This window comes from Geospiza fortis, unplaced genomic scaffold (genome assembly GCF_000277835.1).
Source record: "Geospiza fortis unplaced genomic scaffold, GeoFor_1.0 scaffold271, whole genome shotgun sequence".
In the NCBI taxonomy this organism is placed as follows: domain Eukaryota; kingdom Metazoa; phylum Chordata; class Aves; order Passeriformes; family Thraupidae; genus Geospiza; species Geospiza fortis.
The window spans coordinates 413,735-438,000 of record NW_005054405.1 but is presented as its reverse complement, the minus strand read 5'-3'; the positions used below and the strand labels follow the sequence as shown (position 1 = coordinate 438,000).

At 40.3% G+C, this 24,266-nt stretch overlaps 1 protein-coding gene across 3 annotated transcripts; it reads left to right on the top strand.

The window, feature by feature from the left end:
- Positions 1–1,585: 1,585 nt before the first annotated feature.
- Positions 1,586–22,759, top strand: DZANK1 (double zinc ribbon and ankyrin repeat domains 1). 3 transcript variants are annotated; one of them, XM_031061266.1, is made up of 21 exons: positions 1,586–1,651; positions 2,448–2,587; positions 3,225–3,378; positions 4,429–4,546; positions 4,836–4,932; positions 5,689–5,801; positions 6,365–6,450; positions 7,739–7,856; positions 8,532–8,645; positions 9,603–9,695; positions 11,593–11,715; positions 12,441–12,602; positions 13,204–13,432; positions 16,916–17,019; positions 18,188–18,259; positions 19,175–19,271; positions 20,077–20,165; positions 21,228–21,308; positions 21,846–21,973; positions 22,317–22,391; positions 22,552–22,759. In XM_031061266.1, exons 2-21 carry the CDS (start codon positions 2,479–2,481, stop codon positions 22,670–22,672), a joined length of 2,283 nt encoding a protein of 760 aa, XP_030917126.1. In that variant the 5' UTR covers positions 1,586–1,651; positions 2,448–2,478; the 3' UTR covers positions 22,673–22,759. The 3 variants fall into 3 exon arrangements, 2 of the variants coding, with proteins under 2 accessions (XP_030917126.1, XP_030917127.1); XR_004082294.1 differs by lacking the exon at positions 21,846–21,973; XM_031061267.1 differs by lacking the exons at positions 21,846–21,973; positions 22,317–22,391; positions 22,552–22,759 and having other exon boundaries at positions 20,081–20,165; positions 21,228–21,309.
- The last annotated feature ends 1,507 nt before the right edge of the window (positions 22,760–24,266 follow it).

Sequence of the window (24,266 nt, the reverse complement as noted above, 5' to 3'; positions counted from 1 at the left end):
GGTGGGGGGGCCGCGGGCCGTGGTGCCGGCGGGGCCGTCCCCGTTCCAGGGATGCGATCCCAAAAGGCCGGAGCGAGTCTGTGGGGTGTTAGTTGTTGGGTTTTTTGGGTTTAGGTTGAAGGCACTTGAGACAGTAATTGGTGTTCGGACTCAGGTGTTTATTATTTCTTATTAGTAAAAAAAATATCATTACTGTGATTTCGGCAGCTTTTCATAAGAAGGCACAAAATGGCCAACTACTGTAGTGGTGTTCACAGGGGTCCCAGGACGAGAGAAGAGACGAGGATCTGACTCCATGTTTAGAAGGCTGGTTTATTATTTTATGATATATATTATATCAGAACTATACTAAAGAAAGGATAGAAGAAGGGATTTCATCAGAAGGCTAGCAAGGAAAGGGAAAGAATAGAATGAATAACAAAATCCTGTGACTGACCAGAGAGAGACACTGCTGGGCTGTGATTGGCCATTAATTAAAAACAACCACATGAGACCAATCCCAGATCCACCTGTTGCATCCCACAGCAGCAGATAATCAATGTTTACATTTTGTTCCTGAGGCCTCTCAGCTTCTCAGGGGGAAAAATCCTAAGGAAAGGATTTTCCATAAAACATGTCTGTGACAAACTATCTCTTGTTACGAGATCTTTTAAGACTAAACCATCCAATTAGGAGCTGACACCTAGATTACTTTCCTTTCTAACCTAATAACTTGTCATAAATGAATACTCCACTTTAATAATTAAGGAAATTTATTAAATTATCAAGTATAAATTTGGAAAAAAGCCACAAGCGAGTCGACTCTGAGCCAGGAGATCAGTATTGGGGAGACTCAGGATTTGGTCTCTATCACACCAAAATCCCTGTGGGTCTCTGAAATGTCATTTCAAAGGGATCTGTTTTATACAGTCTTCTGGGCTCTGGAAGGGGCTCTTCTTTAGCATATTTTAGCATATTAATGTAGTTTTTCTTTTTTGCTGACGTGTTTCCTGGAAGCGGTGGATAATTCCTGGAATCCTGTCAGGTAAAAAGTTCCTGGCATAAACTTCTGATGATGACTATCACATGCCTCCTGCTTGGGTCTTGTCAGATGAAAAAACCCATTGAAATACACATCCCTGGAGACAGTGTCCTCCTGGTGTTTGAATCCCCATTCTTTATTTGTCCGACACACAAGATGCTGTGGTTTTAATTTCCTTTAGCACAAATTATTGTATAACATAAATCACATAACTGATCCCAAAGAGTTGCAATGCGGGCTTTTCTGCCCAATTACAGAATGCCACCAAACCCATGAAGAAGAAGGAAGAAGAAGCATGAAGAAAAAACTCAGGACGACACCCTGTGCCTTCCATCCTGCTTCCATCCACAACACACTAAAAATCCCAAACCCTAAATTTCTCACCCAAATGATACACCTATACTATGCTGTATAATCCATTTCACACTTCTGTGGATTCTAGTCTATCTGGAAGTCTAGGAAACTTTCTCCATGAGTGAGGATCAAAGTCATTGCTCCCCTGGGGGTCAGGGCACCCCAGAGCAGACAGAGAAATATTCCTGATGCTCTGGGTTTCCCCAGGAGCCCGCTGTAGCTTTGGGATGCCAGGAGCTGCTGGGAGCATCAGGGAAAGGCTGAACGCCCCCTGAGGTCAGGGACAGAGCTGATCCGCCTGGGGTTGGTGGGTGGGGTCAGAGGATGGACCGGGCTCGGCTCAGTGGTGCCCAAAAATGGGGCAGGAGGCAACAGAGATAATGTGGGGCACGGGAAGTTCCACGTTTCCAGGGGAAAGGTTCACCCTGAGCCTGTAAAGGAGCACTGGGACAGATTGCCCAGAGAGGGTGGGGAGTGTCCCTGAAGCGCTGGAGGGTTGGTGACAGAACCAAATCCTTGTAGCCCAGATGTATTTCCTGGCCCTGAGCATCAATTCCCAAGATCTGGAGTGTATAATATACATATATATGTATATATATACAATATATATACATATATAATATAATATCTTTGTTTTGTAAAATGTCATCATATCCACGTGCAATTTTGCATTCTTGAACTACATGACGTGATCATGACTATGTACATCAGGATAAATCAGGTTTGGCACCTGTCTCATGGATATATTCTGGATTCACATGATAACTGGCATAAACTTAAGAAATAGCTGGTTTTCTTTAGTATTTTCCACTTATTCAGGTGGCCATAGAGGGACAAGGCTGGTTTCACATCTGACATGGTCAGGGTGGAGATTCCTGTCCCTTACTCCTTCCATGTGTCACTGACATGAGATGCTGAAGCTGTTCTGGCTCAAACACACAGAATCACAGTCACAGGATGGTTTAAAGAATCCAGTGTTCTCTCTTCAAGAGGAACAAAGGCCAGGAGTCAAGCTAAAAGACTGTATTTCTCAGTGCATTCTTTTTAGGAAAATGATTGTCTGCCTTTTTAGTTTTCTATTTTAAAGATCACTGCTGGGAAAAATGTCAGCTGGCTCTGTCTCAGCTCCTCAGATCATCCCACTTCGAATCCCACCTCCAGGGAAAGCTCAACGGGAAATAGACACAAATACTCTCATAGAAATAAAATCAGGTATGAACAAGGCTTTAACCCCACCTCAGACCTGTACTTATGCGTCCATTTGAAATATTTGGCCTTTATACTTTTTTTTCACATTTAATAATGATTTTTGGAGTGTGCATTTAAGGAACTTATAAAATTTACCAGGACGTTTGATGCATCAAATATACTTGCATGTAATTTTATGCATCCAAACAATATTACTGACCTAAAAATTATATGTGTTAGCAGTCTTGATTGCTTCCAAGGCCAAACTTTTAAGCTATTGCATTTGGCTTTGACTGCAAAAACAGTGCTTGAAAGAATCATGTGCCAGGCTCACTCCCAACATTGTCATTACAATTTTTGAATTGTCACCTTTTGCTGTGGCAGAAAATACCCTTTCTGTCATTGGAATGGACAAGCTGCTGCAATGTTTGCATGCAAAATCATTTCACAGATACTTTGCTGTCAGAAATATTGCTTACAATGAAATTGTTTTTGTTGGGTAACTGATATTTCATGGGAGAAACAGTTTTGATCCCAAACATTCAGTCACTTATGGACCTGCTTTATTTTCTTTATGTGAGAAGAATCAAGCACACTAGTGAGTACTTTGTTTTCCCAAGGCTCCTACAGTCTGAGGGATTAATTTTTCTATTTCTTTCAGATACACCTGAGGCCTCTATTTATTACACTTTAGATGGAAGTAAACCAGAACTCATTAGGAAGCCTGGCCATGGGCCATATAACACTTTGGAGTATAAGGGTCCTATCATATTACCAGAGGGGAGAATAATGGTCAAGGCCCTGGCAGTTACAAAGTGAGTATCCTGGTTTTTTTTATTTTAGTCCTGTTTTGGAAAGGGACAGACATCCCTGTGTTGTTTAAACACTCCATACCCTGCAGGTGAGAGATGAGCCTTTCCCCAGGCAGTTTGCAATCTAAATGATCTTCATGAATAGCACTGACTTGGCTTTCTCAGGATAATTTTTATCCATTAAAATGGATATCCATGTTTTGTGTGGCTGGATAGCCTCTTGGGTGTTATCTCCTGGACTCTGGGTGTCCAATGATCCCAGAGGCTGTGGGTGAGAAGGTGATGTACTGTCCTGAGAGCTCCTCCTTTGGAGTGTGACCATCAGAAACACCAGAGAAACCAGGCTGGTGTTTCTGGGGTCATCCAGTGGTTCTGTGGATTTACAGAAGCTGGTCTTCCCAGGAATTTGCTTCATTTCTCCCAAAGGATCACAGAATGCTGAACCTCACAGCTCAAGTACAACATTGGGTGAAGCAAAAATACAATACACAGAAAGAAAACTGGATTTTGCTGCACGACCACTGACTTTGTCCAAAATAACTTCATGCTTAGAGACAGAGAGAAGACTGTGTTGCATTATCTTTTATTTCCAAGGGGGCAGGAACTTCCACTCCACTTGGAGATTTGTGTTTGCTGTTCCCTGATAGCAGCACCTGCAGCCAGCCTGTGCTTGTGTCTGCACTGCAATACAACAACTTTATATAACACACAAAACCTCAGCCTAGGTTTATTTTCTTGCCATCACTGCCTGGATTAATATTTGTTTCCAGTCTGTTTATACTAAGACATTTTCAGAGATTCACTGTAATGACAATAAATCCTGCAAGACTGGTTTGGACATTTACAGCAATTTCAATCCACTGCTGTAATTTAATAGGTATTAGAGAATGGCAGTTGTTTTATCAAATAAATATTGCTCAGGATCCTACTGCAGTAATGACTGGCAAGCTTGGAAGGGATGTTCCACCTAATAAGCCACATCCATCAGTGATTTTCTTGTTGCAGCACACAGGTCTGTGGCAGGTTCTTAGCTTTGTGAATATTGATTTTCAGGGACTACAGGGAGAGTTCAATTGTGACAAAGGTATTTGTGGTAGAGTACCAGCAACCAAACTTCCTTTTCCCTGTTGAAGATGATGACAAGAATTTCCTGAAAGATATGGCCACACAGGTAAGTTTTAGAAATTGTAGCCCCTTGTGCATAAAATATTGTATATATGATATTATTTAGATATTAAGCTCTGATTGCCAGTTTTATTCACATATCCTATTTTCTCTGTTTGCCCATCTTTGCTGCTTTGATCCTTTTTGTAATATTAAAATTAACCTTTTAACATACTTGCATTGAAAATAAATACCTTAAGCATGTACTTTTAAAATTTTAACAAATAACTATAGCAAGAGAGGATTAGAGGAAAACCAAAAGTTTTGTTTAAAATTCAAATGGAATTATATTTTAGAATAAGGAAGGGGGAACATTAACTACAAAACCTAAGAAGAATAGACTGAATGTGGAAATCAAGCCTGCCTGGGGTGAAACATCTCAAGACCTTCAAGGTAAGTACCACTTCATAAAACTGAGATAGTCTTCTGTTCTAGCAGAAAATAGTGTAGAGTTTTCCTCTTGCACCACTTGTAAAATGTGGGTAGTTTCAAAACCCTCTCAGAAGACAGAACATTCTCTGGAAATTCCAGTTTGGATTTCTCAACACTGCAAATAGAGAACAAAATTTACCTTCCATACATTTCACATGACTTCTTAAAACATATTAAAATGTCATTAATTTCTCAGCAACACAACAAGGCTGTGTATTTCCCTTTGTGCCAGAAGATGCTGTTAAATTGATGGGATTGCAAGTCCTTTACAGAGTTTCTTTACTGATGTTTGCTTGCAGCAAGATTCCAAAATAAATAGACTGAGCAGAAATGAAAGCTTCACCCAGATTTTCTCTGTAGATAAAGTCTCTTATTCCATGGCAACAGCAATGGGACTGTTTTAGAGCAAGTAATTGTATTAATGTTTACTCATTAATTTACTCTCAGGAGCTGGGGTTTTTTTAGCATGCAGGAAGGAAGAAAACTGTAAATAAATTAAAACACAAAAGTCAGCTCTGTCAGAGAGGTGTGGGGTTTCTTCTAGTTTCATTTCCTGTAATTCCATGCGGCTTATTTGAACCCAAAATATGGATGCCAAGTATGTTTTTAATTATGCTTATCTAGAGTATGTAACATTGCTGTTCAGATATATATTAACTGAAGCATGAAGTGGGTGACAGTGGAATAACAGGATTGTAATTTTAATCTTGGAAACAGACAGAAAGCCTTCTCACAGATCCCCTCAAGGGCCTCAGCTCCTTGCCAGTGGTTTGGGAGCCACAGAGCACAGAGAGGAATCCACCTCAGCACAACCAATGGAGTCATTGCAGGTGAGCAGAGGGGTAGGCTGAAGAAAACTGTGCAAGGCTGTCATCAGGACAGAGGTCTAAAAAAAGGAGGAGGTGAAGATTTGTGATCTCTCTCAGCTATTAATGCCTTTGCCTGGATTCCACAGTCCTGATTTAAATGGAATGGTAATGATGCACTAGAATAGGAATGCCCAAAGCAGGACACAGTTGTCAGTATGGATAAAACCAGGCAAAGGAAATCAACACTGGCTGCATTCCTCCTAATTCTTTTCTAATAAATTCCTGAATCTGCAGTTAGCAAATACTTACTGCTGTTTGTTGGCAAGTTAATATTTAAAACTCAATATTCAGTAATGCTGTGGTGGAAGTACATAGCAAGGCATGGATCATGGATTTACTTTTACTGGAAGAAGCCATGGATCCTTAATTCAGCTAATGGGGGAAGCAAGGATGGTAGATACTCTTCAAAGCAGTGCATTTCAGTGCAGTTTATTTCAAATTGCATCACTAGCTGATTTTTTTATCTTTCTATGCATTTTGCAAATATTTCCTCACTAAAGCATAAAGCATTGCCTCTATTTCAGTTTACAAGTTCCTCTGCAGTGACTATCCAGAAAAGCTTAGCAAGCACACGCATGTCAAGGATCCAGAGTGAAACAGATTTCCTTAAGTAAGTGGCTTCTCCTTTTAACACACTTGTCCTCTGGAAAATATCTGATCCTTTTGCAACCAAGCTGATAATACTGTGGGCTTCTATAAAAATAAGGAAGGCAAAGACAGACACTGGGTCATAGCTGGAGAGTATCATCTAGATAGGACTTTGAAAATTCTGTTTCTTAAATGTAGTTTTTAATTGTTATCAGCTGTCTTATCATCCCTTAAAACAAAACTCCTAACACCCATAGGATCAGAGGATAAACTGTCTTTTCAAATTATAGTACACCCTCAGTGCTATAGGTGAACACTGCTCACTGGAGTAGTCTCACGTAATATTAATGCTTATCAGGATTGAAAAAGTTCTGTGATCTACATCAGTGGTTCTCTGTGGTGCAGCAGTGAGACCTGACACAGACTGCCTGTCAGGAGACCTGTTTATCTCCCATCATGAGGAGGAAAGTATGAAACTCCATAGTAGCCAGACTGTCAGAACCCAGGACATCCCTCTGGCTGCCCTGGATGGCTCAAGCACCTGCCAGGGGGCTCAGAGACCTTGGCACAGAGCCCAAGACCCCTGTGCTTTTGATCTTGAGCCATGGAAAAAATTACCAACCTTATATGAGGATTTAAAAGCCACAAAAGTTTAAGTAGAATGATAGCTAGTTTGTCACAGGGTGAAAAGTAGAATTTTGGGGTTTTTAGAATGGGGACTCGTGGTCCCAGGATGGAGGAATTTGGGTGTGCCTTGTCCTTTTTTCTGCTTCTTCCTAGCCTCCATCTTCTGGGTGATGGTGGCACTTTTGGATTGGTTTAGAGTAGGAACACACTGTCTAACATAGGTGATAGGTATTGGGAAATTATTGTAAATAATGTACACATAGTTTTTAGTATAAAAAGATAACATCACCTCTGAGGCAGTCAGTGTGCCACAAACCGACCTGCCAGACAGACCTCAGCAGGCCAGGGAAAGAATATTATAGATAACAGCAAATAAACAACCTTGAAAACCAGAACAGAAGAATCCTGACTCCTCCTTCAGCTGCTGGGCCGGGAAAAGAGACTGTCTGGCACATCTTGGGGTCAGCCAGGAGCACAGAGACCCCCGAGACCAGACAGCTTTCTACCTTGCAAAGCTATTTGGAGTTCAAAACTCCGTATCATGGATGTTGGGGCATGGTGTGGTGTTCCACCACAACTCAGAAATCAGCAGCCTAAGTCCTGTCACACCCAATTGCAGATTATTCATTATTATGCAGCAGTGCAATACTAAACTCAACTCAGCCAGTTTGCTTTATTTTCAGATGTGCACATTGTTCTGCCCCTCGCCTGTCTGAGCCCTTGGCTCACTTCTGCCAGAAATGTGGATCTCCTGTCCCCCCTGTGCCATTCCAGCGCTTCCCAGTCCCCGAAGGAACACAGGTCAGCAAAACATCACAGGAATCCACACACCATCCTTGCAAACATCACAGCAATCCACTACCAGACCTGAAACTTTAAATGGTGGCATGTGTGGGCATATGCACCAAGTTTTTGGAATGGTGTGTGTAACTGTCTTCCCTAAGCTCTTCCCAAGACATCATAACCTGATCTAACAAGTCAGTGGTGTGTTTCCCTTCCTGTATCTTCAGAAAGTTGTCTGGTCTGGGCAATGCTGTAGTTTTAAGTAATGACTGAGATTCACCACCTCCTTAGATTACGTTCATAATTAGGAGAATTTCAATTGCCTGTATGAAGTGGGTGACAGTGGAATAACAGGATTGTAATTTCTTGGAAACAGAAAGAAAGCCTTCTCACAGATCCCCTCAAGGACCACAGCACCTTGCCAGTCCTACTATATTTATAGTATCATTTTCATTTTATTGAAAATTAGCTTAATACTTTTCTGGCATTCTCTTTCCAGATGTCTTAATATTTTCTCAATATGATCCTTTGATCTTTAAGGATCAGTATCAGCATCAGTTTCTGTCAATTGCTATGTTTCCAGTGACCTTGCTGCTGATGTAGACAGCAGCTAAGAAAATACTGAAATCTCATGATAACCTTAATGATCTCATTGTGGTCCTTATTATAACTGTGATGTGGCTTTTCCTTCAGATGGCGCCGTGCCTTGAATGCAGACATCTTGTGCCAATGAATACACCCACTTGCATTATCTGTGAGGCACCAATAGCTCCACAGCTGCAGCCCCAAAGCAACATCTGCATAAAGGTAATTGAGAATAAGTAAAACAAAATAGTGATTTAACTCCTGGCGTGCATTTTTCTAACAGATGACTTCATTACAAATATTTTGATTCAACCTGGCTTTGTATAATTACATTATGAACAGCTTTAAGAGTTAGTGGGATTTAAAACAGCTTGAATGGAAAAAAGGATTAAGGATTCCCCAGTACAAGAAAGATGTGGACATACTTCCCTTGAGAAGGAAGGAGCAGCAGAGGCAAGATGTGGTGGGCTGACCTTAACCCCCATTTCGCTGTGCTGCTGAGGAGAGCAGGAGACAGAGTATCAGGAGGAAAGTTAAGTCCAGGAAGGAAGGAGGAGTTGGGAGAAGGTGGTTTTTGAGATTTGGTTTGATTCTTCATTTTTCTACTGTGATTTGATTGGTAATAAATTCAATAACTTTGCCTAAGATGAGTCTGTTTTTCCCCTGACAGTAATCAGTAAGTAATCTCTCCCTGCCCTTAAGCTCATGAGCCTTTCATTATATTTTCTCTTCTCTGTCCAACTGAGGAGGGGAGTAATAGAACAGCTTTGGTGGGCACCTGGTCTTCAGCCAGGGTCAACTCACCACCAAAGGTCTTTTAAGGCACCTCACAGTACTATGGTATTATATTATTATTAATAATTGTCTATGCAGATACTGGGCTGTCTGGTTTTTGTGAGGCTAGTGACTAAGCAAACTGAAACCAGAGTATATAAAGACCTGGAGTTACTGATACTGAATCTCCTGAGGAAACTATAGCATAATTTAAAAAAAAATAGTCCCCATGTGATGAGAGGCAACATGGCCTAACTAAAGTGTGAAACAGCCCAGACTTGAAGGATATCCTCTATCTGCAGGGCTGAATAACCACAGCATTTTGTAATATCAAGTCTTCTTCTTTGTCTTTTTGTTGACAGTTTTCAACTACTCTGTGAAATGTGTTTTCTCTCTGTTTAAAAGGGCAAAGTCATTTGTCAGGTGTGTGGCACAGGGAATCCTCTTCACCATAAACACTGTGCAACTTGTGAGAGCAAGCTGCCTGAAGTACAGATGGTAAGGATTAATCACACTGGGTGAGTCAAACCACAGCACAACATCCTTTATCTCTGGAAAACTGAAGTCATATCCCCATGTTACCAAAGCAGAGATTCTCTCCCCAATGTCACAATTAAGCCCAGTCCTCCCACAGAAGCTCCACCACAAATGTCCAATTAAACATAAGTGTCTTGTACCTTCAAGTTTCTGACAAGCAAGTTAGGATTGTGAATGCCCTTGAGAAAGCTCAGAATGCTCTTAGAAAATGGGTAGTCTTGACTCCAAGGGAGTCTTGTTTGTGTCCAGATTACTTTCAATTGCATTAGAAAAGTTGAGTATATACATCAGGAGCAACATTCACACTGATTTCAGTTATTTTCTGAAAATAGAATATGCTTTTGCATTATTATTCATATCTCCACTTTTACATTATTTTTCTTATCTCTACTTGCTGCTTCTCCTACATGCATACAGCTAGCATGCTTGTATTTGGCTGTGACTCTGCACAGAGGTGAGAAAAGCACTGAAATATTACTGAAATATTACCCCTAAAATTGCTCTGTCTCAACTCCCCATTTAGCTTGGTTCCTTAGAAGAATTTCATTTTCAGTTCTGAAAAAATCTTGTATGAAAAATGTCTGGTACATTTCACTTCTCCATGTCGTGGTAAATATAAAAATGATAGAACAATAATGGTTTTCAAGTTAAAATCTTCTGATTATAATGACTAACATCCTGAATTCTAAAACTGTCCATAACTAGAGGCAGAAGTCTCTTGTATAGCCACATGAGTGTCATTTCAAAGTGAATTTCAGTAGGATTCTGCACTTACCTAAGATAAATGTATGTTTGGCTGCTTCACTGAATGCAGAAATGTGTGTAGATAATATGTAGCTGCATGTGTAGTTAGGCATGTGACTCAAATGTGAGACCTGTATTAGCTGGCAAAGTTAAATGTTTACTAAGAATTATTAATAGTAATCAGAACATTTGCTAATAATAGTGGTTAATTACTGATAACTATAGTATTTTTAATAATAGTAATAATGCTGATATCATTATTAATGGCCATTAAATAATTTATATTTAGAACATACTTAGACTTGTGTTTTGCTAAATTTTATTTTCCAGCTGAACCTCCAAATTACATTCAAATTGCAATGCAGGCCACAGATTAAAACAGAGCTATTTTGTGTCTGCTTACTTGCTGTTATGCTGTAATCAAAATAATTTTCCTTGGCTTCTGTCCCCTACCCATTCCTGACTTGTAGAGAAAATAAACTGCATAAGCCTTAAGGCAAAACCTAGCAAAACATTTTTAAGTCCTCTTTGTCCTAACTGGGATCTATACTTAAGCTCTGGAAGTTTCAGATGAAAAACCTGTTTTCCTTACTCATATAAGTTAATTGTAGAAAAGTTGGGTAATATATAATTTGCACAAGGCAAAAGAGTGCAAAAAAATATTTATGCAGCAAATTCCAAACTGTGAGGAAACTCTTTGCCTGAACACATTCTCCCTGCCATACTACTAAAAAGAAAGGTACAAGGAAAATTGTGGGTTGGATTTGGATATGCAAGTTTGTCGATAGAGAAGCCTCCATCTTAATTTCGTCTGTACTTATACATAGAGCCCTATTAATAAATACTCAGTTTGAAAGCACACCATTGATAAGGTTATTTTTTAGTGCTAGTTCTGCTAAAAATATTTTCAAAGTAATTAATGCTACATTTTACTGTGATTTTGTAATGAAAATTATAGGTTAAATCCAAGTCACTCTAAGCTGCAAGAATTCCTTTAGGCTGAATATTACTTTATGTTGCCAGAGCAGCTTGCTTTCCTCTTTCTCTTTATTAGGCTTGTGGACTTTCCTTTATGAGGAGCATTTTGTGCCTAATGCTTGTTTTGTTCAATCAGCCCACGTTTGGAGGAGACTGGTGCCCAGCTCTGCAGGGCCAGCCAGGGCCGACGGCTCCGTGCTCCAAGTGCGGCGGGGTGAACCGGAGCGACGCCCGCTTCTGTGCCTGGTGTGGGGCCAAGGCATGTGCTCCTGCTGCCTGTGGGGACTAACCTGGGGCTGCTTCTCTGCAGCAGTGCCACACTGCTCTGTGCTAAGCTCCTGCCAGTCAGTAAACACTGTTATCATCGACATACTTGCTTAGAGCAGAGGGGATTTGGGTATGGAAAAATGAACGGCTTAGATGACGTCCTGACCCCACATCAGTCTGTGACCCCAGGGTTTAGAGCTGCAAACAAATTATCATGGGTCAACAGGCACGAGGTCATTGCATCAGCTGAGATGCAACAGCCCTGTGCTCAGGCAAAGTAGCTTAAGCATTAAAGGTTAAAGTACAGGCTGACCCAATGCAAGTTTCCCCATAACAGCTTTGGCCTATAACCACCTATACAGGCAATTAGCAGATATGAGATGATGCATGCAATTGTTTTGACTGAAGGTCTCCTTAACTTCAGTAAGGCCAAGTACTTAACTGCTGCTCAGTAGAGTTACAATCACTGTAAACAATTTCCCCTTGTACAATGCTTCTACCGAAGATTATACTAAATGAGAATTTATTCTCTGTGAGCTGAATGCACATAAAATTTGAAACACTCCCCTATATGCATAAATAACCATTAGTCCTGTACTGTACTAGGGCACTCAGGGTGGTACTTCACTTCCTTTTAATTCATTCCTCCGCCCTTATCATCCCTGAGTCATTCATCCTATGCTTCTCTAGTGACAAATGTTGCATTGAACTTTCCAGCCTGGACCTCCTCCATCCTACTTTACTTGTTCCAAGTGTGGTACCAGCAACCAGCCCTATGCTCGCTTCTGTGTGTCCTGTGGTGTGTACATAGAGCCTCCATCCAGACAGAGCTCTCCTGGCACTCCCATGGACCGTGGGGACCCCCTGGCATCCTCCCAGGTAGGACACACAGTGTTACAAAGCCAGGTTTGAGCTCAGTGAGAGGCTGCTCCACTGGGGGGATGGATCAGCACAGCTCCATTCCTTGGGACAATGCTGAGGGCTGGGAGCACAAGGAGGGCAAAAATGTTTGGTTTGCTTTCTGCTGAAAAGCAGGCTCAGCCCAAGGCCTCTATCCAGCCTTTGTAAATGGCAAAGTGAGAAAGAGTCAGCCTTTAAAAAGTCTTAGCTCTTCAAGTAGTTTTATCTTATTGGCTGTGAATTATTTGTGCTCTGCCGATACAAGATATTCTTTCACACAAATGTAGTAGTTGTTTGTAAACTGTTCTAAGACAGAGCCCAATACTTAACAAGGCCCACTTTTGCCCTACAAAAGCATACACATTTCCTGGTAATCATGAAGAATTTGGATTTTGCTCGAATATTTATAATAAGTTGCATTGTTGTTACAGACTGGTAATTAAAATTTTTTAATTGGTAATTATTCTTCCTGCTAGCTTTTTCATTCCCTTACAGTTTGGTGTTCTGGTTAGTTATGCTTGTAAGCCATTGAATTATATCTATATTACTTATGTTTTCCCTTCTCCTCAACCCCCCACAGGCAAAATTATTACAGGCTCAAGTTGCCTGGCAAACTTGTCCTGTTTCCTTGCCCAAATCAAGGACAGAACTAATAGAAAGAGAAGACAAAGGAACCCAAACCATTGGACTTTTTTACCCATCCAGCAAACTGTTGGAAAAGAAGGAGCTCGAGCTGATTTCACAAAAAGAAAAGGTGGAAAAGATGAGTGATCATAAGCCTCTCCTGACAGCCATTAGTCCTGGAAAAGGTTAGAAGTTCTGATTTTATGATTTCTAAAATTATGACCTTGTTTTTTTTCTTGAGAATATTATAGTGTATGGAATGCAGCATCAGTGGGACACTGATTTACATCTTTACAAGACTGTATTTCCACCAGTCACCTGTAAATGCATTGCCTTAGAATTCAATTACTGATCTCCACCAATAGCTAAAATAAAGCTACCAGCAATATCAAAATTTGGGTTACTGAGCCCAATGCGGCCTTACTAAATTGGTAGCAGTTTGATTTCTTCAGATCCCACAAGACTGGAAGCAGATGTCCTGTATGGGAATTGGAAACCACTGAGCAGCTCCCAGTTGCCAGCAGCCTCCCCAGCCCCTGCCATGTGAACTTCAGGCAGAGCTGTGATGGCACCTGCAGGAATATTGATAAGCAAAACTCTGAGACACAGGGGATCAGAGCTCCTGAAAATATGATGAACCTCATCTACAGGAGCAACTTTTTTGGGGTACTGTTGTGGAATAAATGATAGAAGCTTCAGAAGCAAAGAAAACTAAACTAGAGGAAGGGATTCTTAACAGGATTATGAAAACATCGCTCATTGAAGAGTCTTTCCTCTCACAGACCACAGTAGGAGCAGTATGAGTAGTGCAGAAAACTTTCTTTCACAGTGAGTTTTGTGGTCACTTTGTGTTGTCATCTTATTGTAAATCTCCCATACCTTCTTGGTGAGTTCTCATGGGCAACTCCTCACAGCACTGACTCCTTCTTCTTCACAGCACAGCCAACAAACTCCATCTCTCTTCTCAACCAACTAACCCACCCTTCTATAGCACTCATCATTATTGGACACAGCTGTGGCCTATTAAGGGCAGGCCTGTTCCTAATCTTTGGTGGTTAGTACAGCTGCAACTCCTCAGGGGCGAGATTACCTTCTGCACTATTCTCTTACATTCTATCCCTCCACAACTTTGTTCTTTGTGGAATCACTTGGCTGCTTGCTGTCATTAAATGCTTGCCATTTTTAGAGGTTTTAGTTTTACGATCCTGAGAAATCTTCAGCTTTCTGGATCTCAAACCCTTGAAGACAGTCCATCAGTATTAATTAGGGATTTAATAAATGGCTCAGTGGGCAAAATTGTCTTTAATCTCACAGGACAGTCCAGCTGGGCAATCCATAGGATGAGTTAATTTTAAATCATTACAGCACCAAACCCTGGTTTAGAGGAGCAATTACTCTTTTGGATCCACTTTCTCATCTAGCTCTCTTCAGCAATCAGATGATCAACCCCTCAGGCTGTTACCAGAATTAATTTTCTGTTGGGTAGTAAAAGTTGCTAATGAATGTTAGAAATTCCTCTTTTGACTCTGTGTGTCTGTATTCAGATGGACTCTGATTCTTAAAATAATCACTGAGGAAATCTGTTTTCCTCATCCCTTCCTCTGAAATGTGACATGTTCTCTTAGATATCACTGTAGGAAATACAACACTTGACTCAACATGTCAGGGAGCTTAATTTAGTCAGAGATAAAACAGGATTGGCCCCTAATAGAGCCAAGAAAAAGGCAAAGTCACGCTGAATATTTGTATGTCTTTGTCAGAAGCACAGCTCTTGACTTGTTAGTGAGAACGACTGTCACTGGGAAAAGTTGGGCAGAAATTCTGAGCTGCTTTTGAATTATTTTCACTTTTATCCACTTAGTGGAAGTAACTTTGTTGAAGTTGCACTGTGTAATGTATTCTCCTTTAGATCCTGCCAAGGACTGAGGAACTTACTTCATTCCATAAATCTCTTACAATAAACTCATGCTGAGTCATATACATGGCTTGAAACTATCTGTATCAACAAGACCATGCACTATCACCCAGGAAAATCTTGTTTATTTATGCCAAATAGGACCATTATTTCTTCAATCAAAATAGGGTCAGACATTTGATATTCAAGTTTTTAAATACAAACAATTAAATAAAATGGTGGAGGTTATTATTTCTTGACCATATTAACTATAACTAACCTTCTTTTCATGTGTGAAGATTAAAAAAAAATATTAAACAGTTAAGAAAGGTGCAAACAACAGCAGTACCAAAACATTAATCCTCTGGTGTATACTGTATTTCTTTTATTGCTGTACTTTCAGTCTGTTTTAAACAGGAATCAAAATATTTACCAGGTAAACTTTACAAAGAGCTTCCCTTTTCTACTCTAACAAAGGTTAAATCAGTGTGATATAGGTATAACGAGATCTAATGGAACATCAACCATGCAAGAATATGTTCCTGACCATCTGGATTTTTTCAAATAAAATCTGGGGATCTGGGCCAGTTATGAACCACGTTATTGCAAATAATATTGACTTCTATGGAGAGATCACTCAGCAAGTAGTCTATTTTAGATGTTTTAAACACTGCTTTCAGCTTGTATTAGTTTTTGGGAACAATTTATGTTGTTCTGTGGATCCTTCTTTTTCTATTCATTTAAAGCTGCTTAACAAGTAAGATTTGTTGGTTTAGTTTGTCATAGCATCATTTGTCAACCTTGAGTCTTCCAAGCACAAAACTCCTTGTGCCCTTGCTTTGTCTTGTAAAAGCCAGAGCAGCTCTTTCCTTCTGGCTTGGTCTCTTTTCACTGTTTCAAGCTTCACTTAACATGAAGGAAAGGATAAGGTCAGAGCAGGTGCATTGTGTAAGTTAAATGAGGTTACCAAGCCTACACAGTTTATTTACAACAAAATGAATCATGCTCTGTATTTACCATGAGGATGCTAAAAAAGAAAATCAGCCAGATCCTGAAAACAATCAGTTAAAAATCAGAACAAGTCTGTTTATTTTTTTCTCTGATGAAAACAAAATGTAGCTCTGGAATTGCCTGGACAGGAGGTGCAAAAGCTCTAAATGGCTTAAGATGAGTTTTTAATCCAAGTACATTCAGCCCCTCATGTTTTGTGCCCTCAGCATAAAGGAATGCTAACTCTCTCCCAGCAATCCTGACAGGCAAAAGAGCAGGAATGTTTAAGCTTTTAATATGCTCTTACATATAGAATTGAAAGGAATTTATTTGGAAGATAATTTATACAGACCAAAATGCGGTGTATCCTGAGTTTCTGTGTTTGCAGTTTTCAGATTTGGATTGTTGTTCCCTGTCAGTTATCCCAAATCAACTAAAAATCAGTTCAATAACACATAATTGCTTAATTGTAATATTTTACTTCTTTTCTTATGATCTAGAGAAGTGTGAGATTTTTCCCTTCACACAGAACCGGTTTTGACTCCTAAGGATCATACCAAGACATGGCTTTGTTGTGAATAGAGGGCCCTAAGGATGAATTATAACTACAGATAAAACAGTGTTCCACCTGGCTTTTTAGGGTATAACTTCCTTCTCATTTTCATGATTAGATGAATTTTCTAATTTTTTTTATCTCAATGAAACTGTGCTATCTTTTATATCTTCCATCACGTGACTAGAAGGAATGTTAATCACATTTGAGGAATTTTCTCCCTGTGAACAGGTTACTGGAGAAAACAGCTGGATCATGTTTGTGCTCATTTAAGAAGCTACGCCCAGAACAACCTTGAATTCAGAACACTGATTGGAGAACCTCAAATGGGAAAGGTAAGAAGGAGCTTGTGAGTAATATTTCCCTATGGAGGGTCATGAAAAGATTATTGTGGCTGCTACACAAACACTGGAAAAGTAAATGCCTCCCTTTTCTTTAGATGTTGATCTGTTTGTCATTTGTCTTGTTTGGTTGTTCCATTTTTTGGTCAGTCTTCTCCTGAAGACTTTTTTCTGCTTTTTTTCCAATGGCAATTCCTATTCTTTCACCTAAGATCTGTAAGGGGAGTGAGAAATCCTTTGCTCAGCTGCTTTTATATAGTAACAAGGTACAAACCTTATAGGACTCCTTCCTAAGGAATAGATACTCCAGTAGATACTTGCTATCTAATTTCTGTATTCACTGAGACCTGTTGTCCACCAGGATGTTCAGAAGCTGCTGTGCAACTATAAGAGAATATCTGCGTAATAGAGTTAAGATGCAGTCTATTGAAACTTATTTCCTCTGCTAGAGGATTCAAAAGGATAGGCCTGAAGAATATAAAATTGCCTAGGGAAGGCTATTCCTGATGCTTCTTGGCCTTTTGTCAGTTTATTGTCTTAAAAGCAATGCCCCCAGAAGCAACAAATGGTTCAAAGCAGATAGCAACTATTTGGGTTTAATGCTGCTTTTTCAGTTTTTCATGTGGATTAGAAATATAATCAACCTTACCTCAAAATTCTCAACAAGCTGCAATATAATCTTCATCCCACTTCTTTATAATCCCCTGTGCACTCATTTTTGTATGACTTCCATAGACTTGTTGCCAGCAGTACTGTCTCAAGGATTGATACACAAAGGTACCAAAGTTTTAATACAGACTGGTGTCACTAAAGCAGCCACCAGTTCTCCTGGATCTGGGAGTCCCAAGAACAACACAGCCTTTTATGCAGCTACAACATCTCAGTGGAGAATGACTGAACTTCTATGAAATGCAGCCTTATTACAGTTTTGGATTCATTTGGCATTTCAGTTGTTATGAAATTGTCCAGTTTCTCAAAACACACCTGGGCCTTTCTCATTGACATGGGAAGTGTTGGTACAATATCACAAGGAGGCAAAGGCCACGTGTGTGATTTTGGGCATTGGCTGCACAAGAAACACCATCAGCAAGAATTATTCTTTAAAGTACTTCTGTGGGGTTTTTTTTGCCAAGATATACTAATGGCTGCTCTTTCCTTTTAGATCAACTATGCCACCATCTCTAAAGATGACTATGAGGTCACTATTACATTGAATTTTGCTGCTGTTAACAAGGTCAGTTCAGGGGATGAGGCCTATTGAAAGGCAGCTGCTCTAAAGCTGTCACTAGAGCAGTGTAATGCTGCTATATTTTAAATTCAGGTCTAAACAAGAAATGCTTTTGTTCAGAGGGTGTTAACTTACCTCTTCAGAGAAAATAATCTTTTTGTTTCTCTGTTGGAGCTGGATGAACAGGTGTCTTTATCTGATTAAGCCAGACTTCATGGTTATGTTGCTATCATCTCACATTTTGTTAGTTTGCTATTAATATTAACTTTCTGCTTTCAGCTGATGTTGTTTGATGATTCTAGCAGCCCTTAGCTTTTGATCTCAGAAGCTGATTTTCTTCAGCCTACAAAGTGTGCTCTTAAAAACTAAGCTTAGTAATTTTCAATAGTTTGGAGATAACTTTTGTCAGAGCTCCTGTTAGCTCTATTCAAAATCTGGAAACTCTATCTCAGGAATTACCATGTTCCAAAAATCACGACACAACATACACATTTCCAGCTTTTCAGGATTAAAATCTACCATTTCAAAAATCCAAAATTCAGATGGCATATCTTGTGTGGAATCTTTGAAAGCTTACCTTGCCATGTGAGGCCTGGAAAACTGTATCACATCGTTTCAGAAGTGAAATCTCTCAAGTGGTAGAAACACTTTCATTTGGATGAGAATCTTCATTTCATTAACTGAGGTTATATCATTTTTTTTTTCCTAAATCAAAAGAAATACCTAACACAAGGTTCAGAAAAAATTGCTACATAATTTTGCCTCAAAACAGAGTTCAATTACATATGATAATGTCTTGTGGTAATTTGACACTGATATTCAAAGCCTATGTATTTTCTCATAGGCAAGTGTTGTGCCACTAAGATTATAGCAGCATTACATGATAATCTTAGTAACTGCCTGCATTTGATGATTCTACAGGGTATTCATCCTAACAGAGCAGTGAAGTTCAGCAATGATTACCTGAGTGCTGGAACAGAAGCCACAGATGGACAGGATGCCAGTCAGACTAATTTTGGTGAGATTTTTTCCTCCCTGTCTTAACAGTAGACCATAAATAGATCAGTCAGGAATACAGTAGTGCTTGGAAGCTCAAACACAAAGGCAAGCAAACATTCTGTGCCTATTTAAGTTGATCTTGTAAGTCTCAAAACGTGTCCAAGTTGAGATTTAAGCAATGTACATATGCCCTCAAAAACTCCTGGGAACTTCATCCCTGGAGAGCTGAGAAGAGCAGTGAACTGCAGCCACAGGTCACAGCAGTGCTTTTATTATAGCACTGAAACTTTATATGTGTCACATACTCTTTTACAATAGGAATCATAAACATCAATATTATCTCTACTTCTAAGCTCTGCCAGGGACTGCCAGCTCTGGCACATCTGGCAGAGATGAGAAATTATGAAATACATTCATGTAGAGATGTTGTTTAACTGCAATCTCCCACTGGTGTCAGTAACAGCTCAGCATTTTGGGGCATCTCATTTTGGACTTAGGTTTTCATTAAATCAACCACTTGTAAAGTCAGCATTACAATTCAGGAATTGCTATAGCATCATTTGACATCCTTAATTCACATGTAAGTTTCATCCACTTTGTGCTTCCAGTCTGGGGCTTGGCAAGAGGCAGTCACTGCACTGGGAGCTGTGCAAACCTTTTGTTAAAACCAGTTTGAACTGCAACAAGTAGTTCATCACTTTCTCATGTGGAAAACTGATAAATACTGCTTTGATTTTGGTTAAATTATTTCCAGATCTCTGCTCCAAGTTCTAGTTAGGATACTGAGTTTGCTTTGAATTAACTCTTGTTTTCATTTCTGGTAGGCAGAGATGATCCTAATCTTTTCTATTCAAGAGGCAAAATAAAGAGAACCAAGTCAAGAACACTCATGGGACAGGAATCTAGACTCTCTGTAAGTATCCTCTGCAAATACAGGAAAATAGATTCATAGAGCAGCACTGACATGCAGGAGGGCATCCAGACATTAAAATAGGAAGGTTTTAACCCTGACTGGGGGCAGGGGATAAAAGTCCAACTTAATAGAAAACCTAGACATTGGGAACTGACATTTTAGTTCAGAACTGAAAATAACTAATTTGTTTTTCTACTAAGAGTTTAATTAGATTTTTTTGAACTCTTTCAATTTTGACACTGCATTAGGCCTAAGGACTGTTGCAGTGATTCTCTTATAGATACTTTTTAGAAGCAACATCAAATGGAGGTATTGTCATCTTCCCTTGGCTTTACAACATTTAACTTTGTAGAGGCCTAGTTTAATTCAAGAAGCAAGGATTTACTTCCCTGGAGACCAAATTTCCTGAAAGTACTGTCTACTAAAGGGATTTTCAGTAACGACATGGAAAATTTCAAAAGGGAAATGTACATTAATCTAAGCTTGGATCAGTCAACCAACGCAACAGATGGGAGAAGATACAGAGCTCTGTGATATTAGTCCAGAGATAAAAATGCTTGGTCAAGTGACTAAGCTTTCAAAATGAGAAAAGATTGAAAGCTGAGAAGAAATAAAAGGAAAAGGTTTTAGGTTTTGTTGTTTGTTTGTTAAGATTTAGTAAACTAATTTCACTGAGGCAAAACATACATATTTTTAAAATACTTCCACAAGTTCTGGAAGCTTCAAACTTTACTCCTAAACATGTAGCCATGTTTAATTTTACTGTGCTGAGCAGATCTTTGTACAGCCCTGGAGAGCTGCATTGCCATAAAGTGAATAATTTGCAGACACACATTGGTGAATGAAGACCTCAGTAGTGAAATATTAGCCAGGGTTACCCAACACTTGCTCAGGTTCAGAAAGACATTCCCAAAGAAGTCAGGGATTAGTACCAATAAGGCTCAGATACATCAAATTCATGCCACTGTGTGCATTTTGCACTTTCATTCCAAGGCAGAATCTGGCCCACCTACTTGTATTTTCCCTGTGTGAAATGTTCCTGGCTGTTGTGTGTCTCCACAGCCAGAGTCCAGACAGCTGCTGGATGAACTGGGTCAAACTGGGAAAGGAAGAATCACCTTCATAGAACAGTTGCTCAGTGATGTAAGTAACACTTGATAAAGTTTCCTTTTTCAACTCTTTGGCTGTCTACTGCATGAATATTAGCCTGGAATGCAACTTCAGCTTGATGATTAGCAGGCAACAGCCTTGCAATACCAGGCTTCAGATTTAAAGAGCATTTTACAGGAGATAGAGCCTGCTTTACATTTATAGATGATCTCCCCAAATTTCCATTTGGTAAGTGCATAAGGCAGTGTTCTCTGGGCTTGTCAAAGCCAAACAAAAAAAAAGTATTAGTTTTATAATTGAGGATCAAGTCCTCTGTGTAGCAAAAGCAAGCATACTCTCTGTGCTTCTGCTCTGGGATCTCATTTGGCAACTGTTAACACACTAACTCTGGCTCTGAGCTAGAAGATCACAAACATTTTCAGAAGAAAGCAAAACAATACACTTTGAACCTCTCTCTGTCTTGAGCACAAAGCCCATTTGCTAACTTGAACTGGCATAACACGAAAGCGAGGAGGAAGCTGAAGAATCTGTGTGCTTTTAGCAGCCCCCTTTGCCTGTGCTCTGTTCCAGGGAGCTGACCCCAACTCCCTGAGCCAGGAGGAGCGCCCTGCCCTCACAGTTGCTGTCCTGAACAAGCACACAGGAGCCATCTCCCCTCTGGTGCAGAAAGGGGTTGACATTGACCAGCAGTCAGGGCCGTAAGTGAGTTCCGATCCTCTGCCTCGGCTCTTGCCAAGTTTTACCAAAAGAAATCACACATACTTCAGTTTCAGAGAGAACTAAACCCCATCTCTCCTCCATAAATATGTTCCTTTCGAGGACAATATCCACACTCCCTCTTCCATTTGCCAGCTTTGAAGATTTCTCATAACTTCTGTTATAAAAGCTGCTCTTCTATTCACTTCCTTCCCCCACCTGCTTCGACTTAATATGATAAACATCACCAAAGCCTACCACACTTCTAGTGTGTTTTGTATCCTCCTATTCATCTTCCTAAGTTTTATTTGCTAAGTAAGTGCATTGCTCATTCCTCCTGTGCAGGCACAATAACACAGCTCTCCACGAGGCAGTTCTGCTGGGACTGGAGGGAGAGGAGAGCATCCGAGCCCTGTTAGGGTAGGTACTGTGGCTGGGCCCAGAGCCTGCCCCGTGTCCCTGTGGGAAGCAGCATCCAGAAATTCCAAAGTTACTCCACATCAACGTTCACCTACAAGCCACTTCATCACTAAGGGCACTGAATTTAAACAGTTTAAACCAATGTGTTCTGTATTTACAGCTGCAATGCAAGCGTGCAAAAGAAGAATGCAGCAGGGCACTCGGCGCTGGATTTGGCTGTTGCAGCTGGAGATAATAAGGTTATTTCACTGTTCCAAGTAAGTGTGGATAGAGAGCACTGAACAAACTTAAGTGACACAGGAACATTGTTCTCATCAATGTATTATTACAGCAAACTTTTTCCCCAAATAAAGCTGAAGGTTCTTTGACTTTGGGAGCACCTGACCAAGTGTGTCCAGTTCTGTCTGCAGAGTCCACGACCCTGTGTGATCAGCTTGGGCCCTGTAACAGTCAGTTAGTTTCTCCAAGATTGCCCCATTCCTTTCCAGCAGTTCAGAGCACAATTCCCCTCTGACTGCACTCTATTCTGCAAATTTTCTTTTCCTTTCCAAACAAAGGGACAAACCAAACCTTCCCAGGCACAAATACATTTCAATGTCTCTGAAATGTCTGTAATGCCTGATGAACACTGACACTTGAGCAACAGCACTGCAAGCTGTAACTGATGAGCTTAATTTCCTTTTTGATGTTAAAACTGCAGCCCATTGCAGTAAAGGTCAGAGTCTTGTCCTCCAGAAAATCGAGTAAAACAACTTTGTTGTTCTGCCTTCAGCTTTTATTTATAAATGCATCAACACGAGGCAGCAGCCAACTACAAACAGAAGTTTACAAGAATACCACTAAGGTGTGGTATAACTCCAAGTTATTAGCCACAATCCTAAATCCTCAAAGTATTTTTAAAACTCCTTCTCCTTTCTATGTCCCAAAGTATCTAAAAGCATTGGTATATTCAGTACAAACATGGAAATGCATGTCAACTCCTATCAGAAATACAAGTTTTAGCACCAGAGTTACTAGTATCTTTATGAGACAGCAATATCTCTAAACAGGTGGATTTACAAAAAAAAAAGAAAACAAGTAAACCCACAAATAATAATCCTTTGAAAACCAGCAGGAAAATTAGGAGAATCCTTGCAGAAAAAGACTTGGTATGCAGTGCATCAAACCCCAGGTACCTCCCAGACAGAGTGAGAGGAGTGAAGCAGAATTCCCTCTGCTTCTCAGGGACAGCCAGTCTGGAAGCAGCCTCAGGAAACACGGCCATTCAGTCACAAGGCAGTGCCACAGCATGTGGACAAGACAGGTGTCACTGGCAACTATGAAGCTGCAGCAGTCTAGGCCAGATTCTGTATACTACAGCGCTGGATCTTGGCTTTATCTTCAACCTTGGTCATCTTCTGAGAAATCTCTTTTTTCTGCAAAGAGTAAAAGTAATATGATGTTACTGTCTACCACTAAGTGGAGCATCACTCAGCTTCGAGGTGAGAGCAGGATACACCCCACATAAAGCATGGCTGAGAACAGGAAAGGGAACACCGGCTGATCCAGCCCGAGCCTGGATGCAACAAAGCACTTTGCACAAAGCCTTGTGGTAAGGAACGAGGCCAGCTGAACAATTCAAAGCCAAGATGCTGTGTACGTACAAGTGCCTTTCTCATTCGCATTTTTTCCAGCTTCAGAAACTCCTGCACTGTCAGGTTAGGAGGTTCTTTCTGGAGAGAAAGAAAACCACAGGCCGCAGTGTGTTTTTTGTGCTCCTCCCTGAAAAGAGGCGAAAAGGAAGAGAAAATAAAAGAGGAGGCAGCAGCTCCCAACGAGCCACACGCAGCCGCTCTCGGTCACCGCCAGCGGCTGCCCCCGGCCGAGGCGGGGGGC